The sequence below is a fragment of the Furipterus horrens genome, unplaced genomic scaffold (genome assembly GCF_987537825.1).
Source record: "Furipterus horrens unplaced genomic scaffold, mFurHor1.1.pri manual_scaffold_6, whole genome shotgun sequence".
Lineage (NCBI taxonomy): Eukaryota > Metazoa > Chordata > Mammalia > Chiroptera > Furipteridae > Furipterus > Furipterus horrens.
The window spans coordinates 151,288,183-151,304,355 of record NW_028327176.1 but is presented as its reverse complement, the minus strand read 5'-3'; the positions used below and the strand labels follow the sequence as shown (position 1 = coordinate 151,304,355).

Below are 16,173 nucleotides of genomic sequence, written 5' to 3'. Positions count from 1 at the left end.
CACCAGGACCCTCAGTGCAATTCAGAAGATAATGCAGTGAGTGTGGTGGACAACTGTGCCCTGGGGAGGAACACCCCACACCATCACCCTACTCGTGGCATGTGTCTGTAACAAGAATGGGGTGGGTAAAGTGGCCAACTGGATACTTCTGGCCATCAAGGGAGAGAAGAAAAAGGCGCTCATTGTGGGGCATCACATGCCTGGTCCTTGGATGACCCCTAGGTTCAACTCCAACAACATGGCCATTGCTCAGAACTTTATGTGAGCAGAGCCCAGGCTGCAGGCTGCAGTGGGGCTCATGAATGGGGCAGTTCTGAAAACCACACTTTTGCTGATGGGGAGCTCGGGGATTGCGTGGCTGGGGAACAGTGTCCTATGAGAAAAGGGAGGGAAGGAGGACAGATAAGGAGATTTTTATTCCTATTACTTAAGCTTTAAACCACACCTTGCAACTAATTACTTTTGTGCCCAGAGAAAGTCTCTAAACCAATTAATTCACCTTTCCTTTCCCTGTAAAATAGAGATAAAACTGTTCTCACTTTGACAGATTACAATGGGTTGGCCAAAAAGTCCATATGGTTTTTTATTAAAAAACAAAGACACATTTTTCATTTTCATTAATAACTTCATTCATTTGGATATTTTGAGAATATTGGCTATCCCCCTTGTGATATAACATTGATTTCTCTCAATTAATGTCTTGATTTGATTGCTATCAACTTCCACTGGTCTACCTGACCCATGGAGCATTGTCCAGCGAGAAATCTCTAGCATGAAGCTTCACTAAGCACTTTTGACATATTTGATAAGTCACAGCACCTTCTCCACACACTGCACAAATCTGTTTTTGTGTTTCAGTCCATTTTTACCTTTCTTGAAATAATAAAGCACACTATGCCGAAAATGCATATTTTCTTCCATCTTCAATATTAAAATGGCTACACAATTCACCAATTTTTTAAATGCATGCTGATATGAGAGCTATCACAATACAATCTAACAAAATTGTTCTGAATGAAGTGAAAGCCAACTAAGCGTTACTAGAGCCATCTTATGGAATAAAACAAACTTTTTGGCCAACCCAATATATTGAAAGTCAAAGAAAGAAAGAACCTGAAGAACATACAGTGTTATTGGAATGAAAAGTAGTCATCAGCAGGAAAATTAGTAAGTCACATACTTCAGCAATTCAACCAATCTATAAGCTCAGCCTGAAAACAGTCAAAAAAACATCTGAGTGCCCAGCTCACACTAGGTGTTGGGGATAGCGCGTTGTGAAGCATCCCATCTGTCTTAACCTGTTTCCTCTGTATCATTTCCTGAGGTCTCAGGACACTTCCAACGTAAAACTACCCACTGTGTTTTGTAGATAAATCCAGTTTTCACCAGCCTTTCCCATACTTTCATTGAATGCATTATCCATTATAAGGGCCTAACAAACATATACTACTGCTACTTTTCAATATAAGTTAAAATTAGATATTTCTTTCCCCTAGAAAATTTTAAATCCCTTAGTGGGTTGGGGCCTACATTCTAGGGTTAATCTGCCTGCCTGAATAAACCATGCATCATTTCTAGAAAACTGCTGTATTATCTATAAATACTTATTTTTAGCTAAACACTCAATATAATTTGGATCATGGGGCAAACTTATTCTGCCTTACTAAAAGCAGTAGCTCTGTTTTAGTCTAATTATTGGTAAATGATTAATTTTCTAGATTTCTTATGTAGTATGTCCTGTCCTATCAAGTTCCTATACTAATACAACATATTACAATTTGAAAAAAAAAAAAAATACTCAAAAGAAAAAAATCAACTAGCTTGTTTTAATGAGCGTGTTCTGTAGCTGTTTCACTTCACCATGAATTTGTCACAAGTGGCCCAAGAAGTAAAGGTGTTTCTTATTCATCTCAAGTAGGAGTGCTGATGAACACTGCCCAAGGCACACCACTGACAAATGGGCGAGTTTGCACTAACCTGGGCAGTCAAATTGCAGCAGATGTGGAGATCTGCAGGGAAATAAATGCAAGGTTAGAAAAGCGAGAAAAGCATAGACACCATTGAAAAAATCTAAAAGTGGGGATAAAGCAAAGGAGAAAAGATGTCTAATTATTCATGTAATAACCATGTGAGAATTGAGGGACAGTAGTGTAGTATTGGAAGATATAAGGAGTGACTAAAGTCTCTGAAGAAAAAGCAATGCTTGGATCCTCTGCAATTTTTAATTTTTAACAGGCATGTTTTAATACAGGGTGGGGCAAAAGTAGGTTTACTGTTGTTCATATGGAATATAGTACAATAATTAATAAATAATACAAGAATAAACTGTGTTTCACATATTCACAACTGTAAACCTGCCTACCTTTGCCTACCCTGTACAATACAACAGATAAAAATAAGCTGGATTAAAAAATTCATCAACTATTGGACGCCCTTAAAGATAAAAACTAGAGGCCTTGGCTGGTGTGGCTCAGTGGATTGTGTGCCAGCCTGTGAACCAAAGGGTCATGGGTTCAATTCCCAGACAGGGCATATGCCTAGGTTTCAGGCCAGGTCCCCAGCTGGGGGCATGCAGGAGGCAACCACACATTGTTGTTTCTCTTCCTCTCTTCCCCTCTCTATAAAATATATATTTTTTAAATATAGAAACTAGAGACATTTTATGTCATAGGCTTTTCAAAGGCAATAGGAAGCTGTTTTATTTTTGCATATTCTAAATATCTAATACTGCTCTTCACCCACGAATGTATTTGCTGTTATGTCCTCAAAGAGGTTGTCCCTGACTTCCCAAAATGAAGTTACCTCCCAACATTACCTTTCATCTCATTTTATTTTCTTTAAAAATCATTATTTGAACATCGCCTTGTTTATTTATGTGTTTGTGTATTTATTGAGCTCCGTGAGAGCAGAGACTATTACCAAATGAATGCCTGAACTGTTCAACTGAATTGTAATTAGAGGACACCGCATGTATGCAAAAATGAAAGTCACACAATGTAACGATCCATTCTAATTCTGTTCTAATAACACCCCTGCCACTTACTGTGGAACCGTGAGCAAAAAAAAACAAAAAACAAAAAAAAACCCTCTCAAGGTTCTTATCTATTAGTGGGTGAACCAGTATCAGTGCTGCTTTCCCCATGAAAGGCTGCGGTGAGAGTTGAATAAGAAAGTACCTGCATATCCTTTTTGGAAGTTCATTGAGAAGGGAATGAGAATGAATAAATGAATGACCAAAGTATTTCCAGACCACACTGACAGAGAGAGATCTGGTCAGATCACTGGGGGGAAGTAGGAAGGGGCCATAGGAGGAGGTCGCCAGAGGCAATGGGAAGCCATCTAGAATGGAATTGGCTGAGAAGATGAACGCCTCCAGAACACATGGAATTATGGGCCAGAAGATTTGGAATAAAATAAGGGCTCTCGGATGGGCTGGGGGTTGGGATCTAGGGCTCTCTCTCTCTGGCTCTCATCTCCTAGGGGATGCCTGGATGACGGTGCTGCAGCTGCCTGCATTTCCCAACGGGTGGTGTTTCACATGGGAAGGAACTCTGGGCACAGTCTAGGATTGGGCTGGCCTGGCAGAGGGTGGCAGGGTTATTCTTTGGGTGTTCTAGAGGGAACAGGCTCTGAGGCAGAAGCCTGCCATTCTTCCGGAATTGTGTAGCTTTTGTGTATTATGGTGTTTTAGTTTGTAAACTAACACTGTAGCAATAAGATAACTAGAAACTAGTCAGGGGAAATGCTAGGAGAACCCAAGTGTTAGAGTTTAGCCTTAATTGATAGGTTTAAGTGATTAAAGCTATGACTTTATAGGCTTAAGTGACTGCTTTATCACCAAACCTTTGCCTCTGAAATTTTGCCTAAAAGGTGGCGGCGGGCAGCAGACCCCAACTGCTGTTCAGCAGCAGCATCACAACAAGAACAAGAACAACAAAATCACAAGACATGTATGCAGGGATTGTGCATGTGCATGTAACCAGCACACAACAAATCTCAATGGATAAATTCTGATGCTTAAATCAATACTCTATATAACAAATATACTTGTGTCAGAGAAACTGTATAAGCCTCTTTTTGAATAGAAAACAAAAATTAGAAAACCTTGGTGAAAAAGCAATGTGATTATTTTATTCTTCAAAGTGCAGCAGTCCCCCTTTATCTGCAGTTTCATCTTCTGCAGGTTCAGTTACTCACAGTCCCTTTGAAGAACCAGACTGTGGCAAAATGGCAAAGCAGTCTTCTGATGGGAAAACGAACCCTATGAGTTAACTAGGGTTCTGTTAAGTGAGAAAACAACTTTGTTCCTCAAAAACATAATTCTATTTCTACTATTCGTCGTCGTCGGCAGCCGTCCGTCTCGAGAGACGATGGTGTAGCTTCTTAAGAGTCTATCTGCACCGCCGAGAATGGCTGTGCAGTCCAACTCGGGAGTGACACGGTATCTGTCTCCTCCCGTGTTGAATCGACATCTTGCGATGACGCTGGAGTGTCCTCTCCAGTGAAGCTGAAGCCACAGAGCCTGGGCAGGGTGATATGGAGGGTCTGCTGTTGCCCATGCAGCAGACCCCCCCTCTCTTCGCAGCTGAAGGGTCCAAGGGAAAGACGGAGTCAATACAGCTTGGCTTCAGGTGCGTCGCAGGAGTTACCGGTGTTGACTACAACGTCAAACCGCCTTAGGGACTCCGGCTCCGGATTTTCTGTCGGGGTTTACTCCCTTAGCCTTTCCCCTGAAGAGGTATGCCGCAAGGCAGCGGAGGTTTTTTGGAGTCAGAGTTTTCCTTCTCTGATTTCTACTATTACACATTCACATTTTAGGCTATGATAAGCTTTCATTTATTTTCCATGGAAATTCTTGGATGTTGCACCTGGTTCTGACACTTGTATTACCTTTCTGTGCCTTATTTCCTTTACCAGTGTAAAAAAAGGACACTTAAGTGACCTGTACAATCCCTTTCACTCCTAGATTACTGTTACACATTTTTCCAGGCATTTAATTATTTTATTTCAAAGCTACACTCTTAAGAAGACTGAGGCTCAAGCCTGGGCTGCACCTGATACCAACCTTGCAACCCTGAGCAAGTAGTCTTACCACCCTGTTAAAAAAAAAAAAAAAAAGGCCGAAATGGAATCACTTTTGCTAAGCCACATCAACAAACTAAAACCTAATAAATAATTAATAGCAGTTTCAGCCTCTCCTGAAAGTGAAATTTTATTTTATTTTTTAAGATTTTTTTTATTTTTAGAGAGAGGGGAAAGGAGGGCGTAAAACAGGGATCAGTTCCTTCTCTCACGCCCCCAACTGGGGACCTGGCCCACAACCGAGGTATTTGCCTGGACCAGGAATTGAACTGGAATCTTTCAGGCTGGAGCTCAATCCATGGAGCCACACCAGCGAGGTTCTGGAAGTGAAATTGTAAACCAATCAGTCTGGAATTTCCTGGTCAACAGTATGAAGTAATCTGCCTGATAAGACCCTCTGCTATCCCCTAGGGAAGGTGTCCTTGCCTGAAATAATCCACTTTTAACTTCTCAGTCCCACTCTCTTTCTGCCCTATAAATACATTCCATTTTGTACAGCTCACTAGAGGGCCCTTCTATTTGCTAGGTGGGTGCCTCATGATGTCTGAATCGCTGAAGAAAGCCAACTACATCTCCAAATTTACTCAGTTGAATTTTGTTAACGGATCTGGTGACAGCTTCAGAACCAAGTGTACTTTAAAAAACAAAATTTTTAATTGAGTTGGGGGGGGGGTATTAATCTGCTGCTCTATCCACCCATGTATTCAAAGATAGCTCCTTGTATGTGCCCTGACCACAGATCAAAGCTGCAACCTTGGTGTATCTGATGGCATTCTGGAACAATGAGAAACACAGGCACAGCACCCACAAACCCCATTTTGAGTTCACTGTCCTTACGGAACTTTCCTCGGGATGTTGGCAAGTCCCTCCCAGTTTTTCACTCTGCTCTCTTTGAATTCAGCTCCACATCTAAATGGCTTTCCTTCACAGGGCAGGTCAGCTTGAGATGGGAGACAATTTTACCCAGATTCATTTGAGCTAATTAAAGCAGCAATTTTCAACGCTTTTCACCTCATGGCACACATAAAGCAATTACAAAAATTCTGCAGCACACCAAAAAAAATTTTTTTTTTTTTGCTGATCTGACAAGAAAAGGTATAATATTGATTTACAAAAATAATAGTAATTACCTACACTTTTTGCTCCAAAGTGATTTTTTAAAAAATATTAGGTGCCTATACTTGTACATAAGGATTTTTGGCCCTCGCCAGATGGCTCAGTTGGTTAGAGCACTGTCCCAGTACACCAAGTTTGCAGGTTTGATTCCCAGTCAGGGCACATCCAAGAATCAACCAATGAATGCATAAAAACAACAAATCAATGTTTCTCTCTCTCTAAAATCAATCAATAAATTTTTTTTAAGAAAAGGATTTCTGGTACCAAGAATTAACCAATCAGATGCAATCTTATAATGCAACATGAACAATAAGATGCAACTCTATTATATGACCTGTGTATATATGGTTCAAGACAGGGCATTCATACCAGAAGGCTATTGTTATGTGGCTGTTGTCATTTTTAAATTTAACAATCTAAGGGAAAAGAGGGAGGTCAGTGTCCCTGACTAAACAGTCAGGTATTGCAAGTTTTAGAAATTTTTGTGGAATACTGGTTGAAGATCACCGAGTTAAAAAATTCTGCCTGAAGCCAACTGAGTTAGCAGACAGTTTCACCCAGAGCCAACCCCCTTTCAGACTGCAAGGAAAGGGAGTATGTTTTTAGCTACAAAATGTATGAGAAATGGGCGTGCATTTTTGTTATGGGAAATGAGAATAATTTTGTCTTAACTAAAGGATAAATTAAATGTACACCAAAAAATTGAAGAAAGAACAAGAATTTTACTTTGTGTAATTAAGCTGGCTAAAAGTTGAATTATTATTATTGGGTTTTTTTTAAATTAACTTTAATATCAATGGTGTATTTATATAAAACCAAAACTTCATTTTTTCCATTTGCTAAAGGTTTTTCTTTTTCAGTAATCTGTTGGGAAAGCAAAGTTCTGTGTTTTATCAAAATAATTTTCTGTTTTATATTGTCTTGATCAAGTCTTTGATTACTTCAGAAAACTGAATCTTCTTGACATTAAGAGCTAACTTTCTGTTTATTCTTTGTTTTTGTTTTTGTTTTTTTTGTAATTTTTATTTATTGATTTTAGAATGAGAGGGGAAGGGAGAGAGAAATACTGATTTGTTGTTCCACTTATTTATGCATTCACTGGTTGATTCTTGTATGTGCCCTGACTGGGAATTGAACCCATAACCTTGGCATATCAGGGCAACACTCTAACCAAAGGATGTACCTGGCTAGGGCTGTACTTGTCTTTGTAATCTTTCATTGTCACTTTGGTAAAATATATAATTAAAAATTGTTTCATAATGATCTGTGATCCTTATTTATTTAGTCAAGTGTCCAAACCTTTTCATATTTTTGACAAACCTCTGAAAACCAAATTCTAAAAGAAGACTTTTTGGACTGCAAACTAACTTGGACATTTCCCAGAGAGCCCCTGAGAGAACAACAGGAAAACTTGCAAGGCAAAGAAAACTAGTTTAGATCCAGAGTAGTTGATAACAGGCAGCATTCCATTTCTGACCCAATGAAGGAACAGCAGACTCTTTCAGAAAAAAGAACATGAGACTTCGAGTCCAGGCAGGACCTGTGTTCAAATTCCAGCTCTGAGGATAACTCAGTGAGTGACCTTGAACAAGCATAGCTTAGCAGAGTCATGTCCTTAGATCTAAGTATGTAGTTATTTATTACATTCATTATACTCATTCTTGCGATGGTTATGTGAGAGTTTGTGAAAATGCTTGACACATCACAGAGTCTTGACAAGTGTTATCCGAATCTCCCTCTGAAGAAGCCGCAAAGAGACAAAAAAATGTATGCTATTCCTGTTTGCCCAGAGCTCTGGCTTGGAGCAGTATTCCTGCTTGGACCACAACACGAACAGAGGGGACCTTACCTAGTGAGGCCTAACAGCTACATTCCATTATTGACCCAGGAGAGCATTTGGCATTAATCAAAGTTATAAAATATCTCTTGAAGCACTACATGCCCAACTTATTGGCTTGTTTGTCTCAAAATTTCATTTCTAATTTAAAAACACAACTTGTTTGGTCCCAATTACAACTGGTCTTGGTGTCCACTTAATTGCCTTGTCAGTAGGCACATGACAATGTCCTTAATTACAGCATTCAGCAGATGAGATCCTTCTGTTAGATCAAAGTTTCTTTTGAGAACAGTCAGAATTGCTATCTGCCATAAAATTGATGCATATCTCATCAAGAAGTTTTTTGAAAACAGGTTAATCCACCCATACTGCAGATTTCAACACATGAGTCAGTCATTTTCCATTTGATAGGGAACTATGTGGGTTTAAAACTTAAGAACTAAAGCTACCCAACTATCATATGTTATAGAGTCAAAGAGTAATACCGGTAACAAATAGCTGTTTCAAAGGTGAGTAGTGGTGGAGAGATGTGAAGTGATGGAAACTAAACCATCGTCCTCACATTGAGGATGGAGCATTGGGAAACCACTGAGAAAAGCTCCGTCAGCATGGCCTGCCCTGTGATCAGTGCTCCACCAAAGCCACGCAGACCTGTAGTCAGTCTGTGGCTCCTGCACGCTCATCCCATTCTTACACACACCACCCAAGGCTCTTTGAGATTTTCAGTTGCTACACAGTAGGGCAGACACCAGTTGTCTAGCTTTCTGTGTTAATGAGGATGGCCACCTGGAGTTCCTTTCTCCAAAACTCCTTTCTCCATCAACAGGTAGATTAGCGTTATTCAATTATCCTGAGGTTTATTGAGTTTGCGCTTTCAGTCAAACCTTGGTACTGGCTGGCCTCAGAATTTGCCAAACCCTGTACTCGTCACATTTTGTCAAGAAAAAAATGTTTCAGCACCGGTGCTTTCTCAGAACTCGTCAGACTTGCTAGAACTTTTATAAGGCTTCATCATTTGGTACTCGTTGGTTTCAGTACTTGTCAGGAGTTCCAGAACAAATTAACGCTGAGTACCAAGGTACCACTGTATTTGTTACGTGCTTAATGACTATGAGTACCAAAATGCCCTCTATATACAAAGTGTGAAAAGCATTATGGTATCAAAGCAAAGAATTTCAAAGATTAAAATGGTGAGAAAACGAAACCACCAGTGAAATAAAAAGCTCATGGGGCAAACAATGTCCAGGGGTCGGGGTGAAAAAGAAGGAGCCAGCCAAGAAAGTAAGAAGGAATGATGGAGAGAAAGGAAGAAAAAACTAAGAGAAGCTAATGAAAAACTGGATGAGGAGGAGCCATAAAAACTTAACCCAGAAAACAAAACGAAACTCTCAGGCAAAAAAGGCATCTCATAAAAACTGAAGCAGTTGCTACTAGAAATGGTTATTTAGAAAGTTAGGTCTCACCTAAATTGATCTTACAATGAAGACTGTAAATGGGTAGGCCTAAAGAGATAATTTAGACAGCTTCCAAGGAGCAGTATAATTCTTCATCTTTTATTTTAGAAAGATAGGAAGGGAGGGAGAAAGAGGAGGAAGAGAAACATCAATATGAGAGAGAAACATCAACTTGTTGCCTCTTGTACATGCCCTGACTGTGGATCGAACCAGCAACCCATGCATGTATCCTGACCGGGAATCAAACCGGTGCTGATGCCACATCAGCCAGGGTGATTTAAGACTTCATTTATTTATTTTTAGAGAGAGGGGAAGGGAGGGAAAAAGAGAGGGAGAGAAACATTGATGTGCGACAGCTACATCAATCAATCAGTTGCCTCTTGCACACCCCCTACTGGAGACCTGGCCCACAACCCAGGCACATGCCCTGACTGGAAATCCAGCTAACAACCTTTTGGTTCGCAGGCTGGCACTCAATCCACTGAGCCACAGCAGCCAGGGCTGAATCATTTGTAAAAGTGAACTACTGAATGATAAAACCTCCAACCCTGCTTTGAGAGCAAGATTGCCATAAAGCATACATATTCCCTCTCAAACAATCATGCATAGTCTAATAAATAGGTCTTAGAATTTTTAACATAACCACGAGAGCACTTAATTCTGAATCTTTCAAGAAGACCTAGATATATAAATTAGAACCCTAGTTGATTAAGGATCTGGTTTTAACACCAAACCTCATGCTCAAGGCCCAATTCCAACACTGTGAAGTTTTTAACTAACCACTTTTCCAAATGGATATCATCTTTCTCCTTTGACTCTAATAGTCCCCTCTCCTTCAAAATGACTCAATTGGCAATCGCATTGTGCTCTCATTTTTATAGAAGAACTAGATAGATGCTTTACATATGTTTTCTCTAATCCTTAACACAACATTGCAAAACTGGGTTTATCCTAATTTCATAGATGAAGAAACTAATGCTTAGAAAGATTATCCAAGGTTGTGCAACTAATAAGAGACAAAACCAGGATTCGAACCCAGATATGTCTTACTTCACAGCCTTTGCCTTCACCCACCATACAATACTGCCTCTGGCATGAAAGTACTACTTATCAGTCACTATCTCTGTGGACCCTGGGCAAGTTTTTAAACCTCTCAGTGCCTCAGTCTTCTCATTCATGAAATGAGAATGCTACATCACCGCTAGTGCATTGTTTTAAAGATTAAAAAACATAATATATATAAAAATCCTTTATAAACTACAATGGTTTTTTATTAAGTCACTATATCTTATGTTTCTTAGGACAGGTTTTTATACCTTACATGTCTACGTCCTTCAACATCCAATAAAAGGTTTAATATGAATTGAACATCCTCTACTAGTCTTCGGAAAGATTTGAGACACCTTTTACTCCTCTGAGGAAGAAAGTGGTGTACCGTTTCATGTTGGCTAGATTAAGTGTCCTTAATTCAAACCTTCAATTACAAAACAGTGACAAACTCAGTGCACCCATCAAACGAGATTTAAACATCCTACATTGCATTTAACTGTCTGGTGTTGCCTCTCCAACATGGATTTCAGTGCCATAACAGTTTGACAAAGAGAAAAATCCCAAATACCCACACCTTTTGTAAGAAAACATGCCTAAAGGAGGAAAGACAGGAAAAAGCCTGGTTTGTTATCAGAGTTACCAGAAACCTTACTGTTCTGTGTACTGTCTGATTTATAGCCTCATGATGATGGTAGTAGCTACAATATTGTCTCACTCATGACTCACTCAGAAATGTGATTTACTTTAAGAAAAAAACCATACCGTATTTATTACATGTTCTTAGGCAAACTCATTTCCCGCCAATAAGATGGGCATATCTGGTGGGATATCCAGGGAAGTGGCCCAACATCCTGTGAAGTAAGGCTATACTAGATTTCCTACCAGGTGAGCACAGTGGGAAGGCACCAACCCCAGCTCTGCTGTTACACGATTCTTGGGAAGTCAGTTAACATCTTTGGTAATGAAGGATCAGTTTTCCAGACTGTAATATGTAGGCTAACAGTACTTATTTTGCCTATTTCACAGATTTATTGTGAAGTTCAAATGAAATAATACATGTTAATTTACAAATTATAAATATATTACCAGAAGTAACTAGACAATCACCTACTACTTGTACTTTGGTCGTCGTCGTCGTCGGCAGCCGTCCGTCTCGAGAGACGATGGCGTAGCTTCTTGAGAGTCTATCTGCACCGCCGAGAATGGCTGTGCAGTCCGATTCGGGAGTGACAATCCCTGCCGCACTTGGTACAGGTGAAGGCAGATGGCTGTTGTTGCTGCTGCTGATAGCAAAGCAGAGAGGCTGATGTCTCTGGGTGTGTTCACCTTGTAGGACTCGAGAATTTTTTGAAAAGTCTACTCATCTTTGAAAAGAACATAGCAAATGTTATCTTAACTACAGAAGCTATGGAAGAGGTAGTTGGTAATGCTGACCCTTCTACAATGAATCTATAGTCCAGCCAAAAATAGTTTTCAATGGTTTAGATATTCCTTCCTAAAAAGTATTAGATCAAGTTGCAGCCACATACTGCATATGTGACGGGGGTTACATACTAGGTATCTTATCTAGTACCTTGGTCTCTGCAAAATGCCAAGTGGCTCAGAGTACTAAAAACTAGTCCTTCTTGTTTGTGTCCCTATTGGTCATCCCAGATGCCTCCCTAACACCTCTGGCAAAAAGAGAATAAGGAGAACTGAGATATCAAAATTATTCTTGGATCCAGGACATGCCTGCCATCTCTCCTTGTGTTTCCGTAACCTAATTCCTTTCTGAACAGGACCTAGGGACCCACAGTGTTGATGATATAGTTTAGCAGCTGGCCCTTGAGCCCAGGAAGTTCTGGAACTGTGTTACAAACATCACAAAACATTTAACTAGAGAAAAATTGCACGAACGTCCAAAAGTAGACTAAAAACTAGAAAAGATCCTGGTTCACACACATAATATACATACAAGAGAAAAACTTATCCTAATATCACTTTTGTTTATCAACTATGTTGGACTATAATTACATTTTCAGTCACAACAGTAAGAAAAAAGGAAAAAACATAATAAGCTCTTTTGAGTGAAGTCTGCCAAGGCCAAATATTTTAGACACTGCTTATTCTTGGTTCAGTATAAAGAGGCTAAATTTGCCTTTTAAGTAAAGATAAACAATATAAGTTGCTTGAGCACTTGAAATCCTAATTTCATATGAAACCCTTCCCCCTCTCCTCACTGGGAACTTAACATTTCTCAAATAATCAATCCCCAGAATAGAATTCCCATTTTCCCAGAAGTATCCCCAAAATGAATGTAGTCTTTCTTTGCGTCAAGGCCATATTTGCCTAATTTCTGCACCCTTTTATTGAAAAAGAATATATTGGTGTTGTATGATCTTTGTCCCTGAGTATGATTTGTAAGCCACATGACACGACAATGACCTATCGGGTTTTTCATATTGATGCCATTTATTCCATTTTTTAAAAGGTGTTCTTTTTTGTTTAGGTTTGGTGATTTTTAAAATACCGAAGCACACCATTAAACATTTCCTCTGTTTGATAATCTGATGGATGTTTTGACCTTGTCTTAAAAGACCTTGAACTTCAGGAGTCCTTGAACTGCAATCAGCATAATGTTTAAGGTTGATATCAACCTTGTCTATCTTGCTCTTCTAAGTTTTCCTGTACAAAATAATAATATCAGTTACCAGCAAAGCCAAGGAAGCATACTCACCAAGTGAACATAAGGCACAAAGTATCCAAAAAGTGCAAGTGGTATTCCAACTGCCCATACTGCATACGCTGTCACCTTGAAGATGGCAAAATTGAAAATTTTTTTTGGAGGACTGAACTTTCTCCTGGAAAAGGGGGAGAATCTGTTGCCTCCTTTGGTTCCACTCTCTTTATCTCTGACACTGGAAGCGAGAGGTCGGTAAGTAAAGCCAGCCAGAAAGAGAACAAACATGAAGATGCAGAGGACCCTCAGTGTGTAAAAGAGGCCCACATTGTCGATCAGAACCCTTAAAAGGAAAGGCAGCAAAATTGTGAAGACACTGCTGCCAGCAGTGACAATGCCATTCACCAGTCCAAGGCGCTTCTTGAAATAGTGTCCCAAAATGACCAATGAAGGCTGGTATGCAAAGGAGCAGCCACAGGCAAATATGATTCCATAGGTAAGGTACAGGGGTTCGATGGAACTGTGTAAAGATGAAAAAGATGGAAAGCAGCTTTCATTATTTTCATCCTGTGCTTGGTAGAATAAAACCTTACAATTAGAGTGAGTTTTAGTTAATTGGTGTATTTTCTACAAATAAAATTTAACTAAATACAGGTGAAAAACTTAATAAGCCAAGAATGCAGCACTAAAAATATTTTAATTTAATCTGAACGGGTAATGCAAATGCCTCAAGCACATGAAAAATGACCACTAAGGTCATTGGTGATCTTGTTCCTCCTCTTTCCACGGGTTTCCGGCGAACCGTGCAGCACGGGGCAAAAGCTGACGTGCTCTCCAGAACTCACGGAGGACAGGGCCAGGAAGGGCCTCAGTCAGACTGACAGTGATTAAACTAACAAACAAAAAACGGAGTCTCAATAAAAGCTTAAAAAATTATAATTTAACTCTGAAACTCATTATTTTATGGAGTTTTCCCAGGCACTCACTACGCAATCTAGTCAAAGAAAAGGCTGCATTTTATAGTCCCTCCCCCAGGTTACGTGAGGAACATTTGCACAGAAGAGCAGCTGTGTCTTATTTTTTGCTGGCCTAAGGGCTGCAGACCAACCTTCGCCCTGTTGTGCACTGTTCTCAGTGTTGTGCAAGATAACAAGAAATCGCATTATGATTGCAGAAAGACTAAATGAAGCACGTTCATTAGTGATCCCAGTTTGTAAGCTTTAAGGCCATGCACATCTCAAAATAATAATAATAATAATAAAAGATGAAGAATTTTATAGTTTAACCAAGGAACTTAATTACACATCTTTTCTGAAAATAAAGGATCATACCTCTACATTCCTTGAAATTAAGATAAGGAGTAAAATAAAACTGAAGGGTTTTTTTGAAATGCCCAATTCAAAAGGCTACTTATCAAATATAGTGAAGGCAAACTATTTATTAGAAACTAGGATAAAGTTGGTTAATAATTAAATTTTGGACAATAATACTAGTCTAGCAATATGCTGAGGTAATCACAAGGAACTCTAGAATCTGGTAAAAATTAATACATGTTTGCAATCCTTTCAGATGCCCTTCCCCTTCTATAAATCCACAACTAGCACATCTTCCAATATTCACTCCCAAATTAACCTTGCATCACACTCTCATCACACATTACTGAATCTCCACTCTTTATTCAATAGACATATATTCAGCAGCTACTGTGTTCCAGGTTTATATACGTGTTTTGTCTACCAAGCAAGGTAATAAATTACATGGGTTTTCCACCCTTGGTCCTCTCTCCACCATAGCCTGGTGGTTAATACATTCAGTAAGTGCTAGGGCCACAGGTACTGACAACGGGTACCTGGAAGTTTCCAGACCCAAACAGATATCTGACGAGTCGGTAATAGCACAATGTTGTATTACTGCTAAAAAAAGAACTAAAAGTAAATGATCTCACAGAATTAACCAAACAGAACCTTATTTCAAACAAAACTAGTTTTTGTTTTAAAAGGCAACTTTAGAAGGAAAAAACCCTAAAGGTACTTTAAAGATAGAATATATATTTTCTATCAAGACATAAAAATAATTGCTTAGAATCCAAATAAAATTTCTAAGGTAAAAAAGAGAGACTCATTTTAGAGTTGAGAAAGGGGTGTTGGTAGGGTGTGGGTAAACTTAGTAAACCAAGGATTCTGTTGATTAAATCCAGAATATTTAAAAATATTCAAGGCAAGAAATGTGTGGGTTTTTTTTTTTTAATAACCTCAATAATGCCTTTCAACTAGTACACAAAGATAGCTAGGGAAGGCAAAGAGGCAGGAAATTAAGATAAACCACTAATGTACATACAAGATGGAAATCATTTTAAGAGGTTTTCTTATTAATCACCTCCTATCAGCCAGCGCAAGATATTAAACCAGTGTTTCTCCAACTAAGGATTATTCTGACAATGCAAAGGGATTTCCTAGTAGAATTGTAGCCAGAGGGAGAAGTGCTTCATGCAGCAATCTGCACATCAGCTCTTTGCAGTTAGCTCCTGTTCAGTGTACTACACCTTGTGACAGACACAGGGAAAGTGTATTGATACTTTTTATTTTAAGCTGCAGCTGACCACTTCATTTTGCCATAATCTTTTTAAATTTTAGCGTGTTCTTTAAAAAAAAGAAAAAAAAAAAAACCACAGGAATTCCCTACCTGGGTTGAAATAAACAGCAAAGTTTTGATTTCATTAATAAAAATACTTCATATAAAGCCTGTGAACAACTGCTTCAACATACAACTTACTGTACACATTGGGCCTCAGACTAAGCTGACCTTAAACTAATGTTATTGCTTTAGACAACTTACTGTTGAGTTCCTTTAGGATTTTTATTGAAATAGAAAAAAACAAAAGGAGAAACATTTTTCGTGTTTCAGGGAACACATATATCCTGACTGACATCTAACTCTTAAGTGCTGCAAGCAAAAACTTTCAATTTCTCAAGCTC

At 39.1% G+C, this 16,173-nt stretch overlaps 1 protein-coding gene across 1 annotated transcript in view; it reads right to left on the bottom strand.

Moving 5' to 3' along the window:
- Positions 1–16,173, bottom strand: part of SLC16A10 (solute carrier family 16 member 10) — a 109,389-nt gene that overhangs the window by 29,824 nt on the left and 63,392 nt on the right. The window contains 1 exon segment of the mRNA XM_090280587.1: positions 13,256–13,718. Coding sequence (XP_090136713.1) covers positions 13,256–13,718 — 463 coding nt within the window.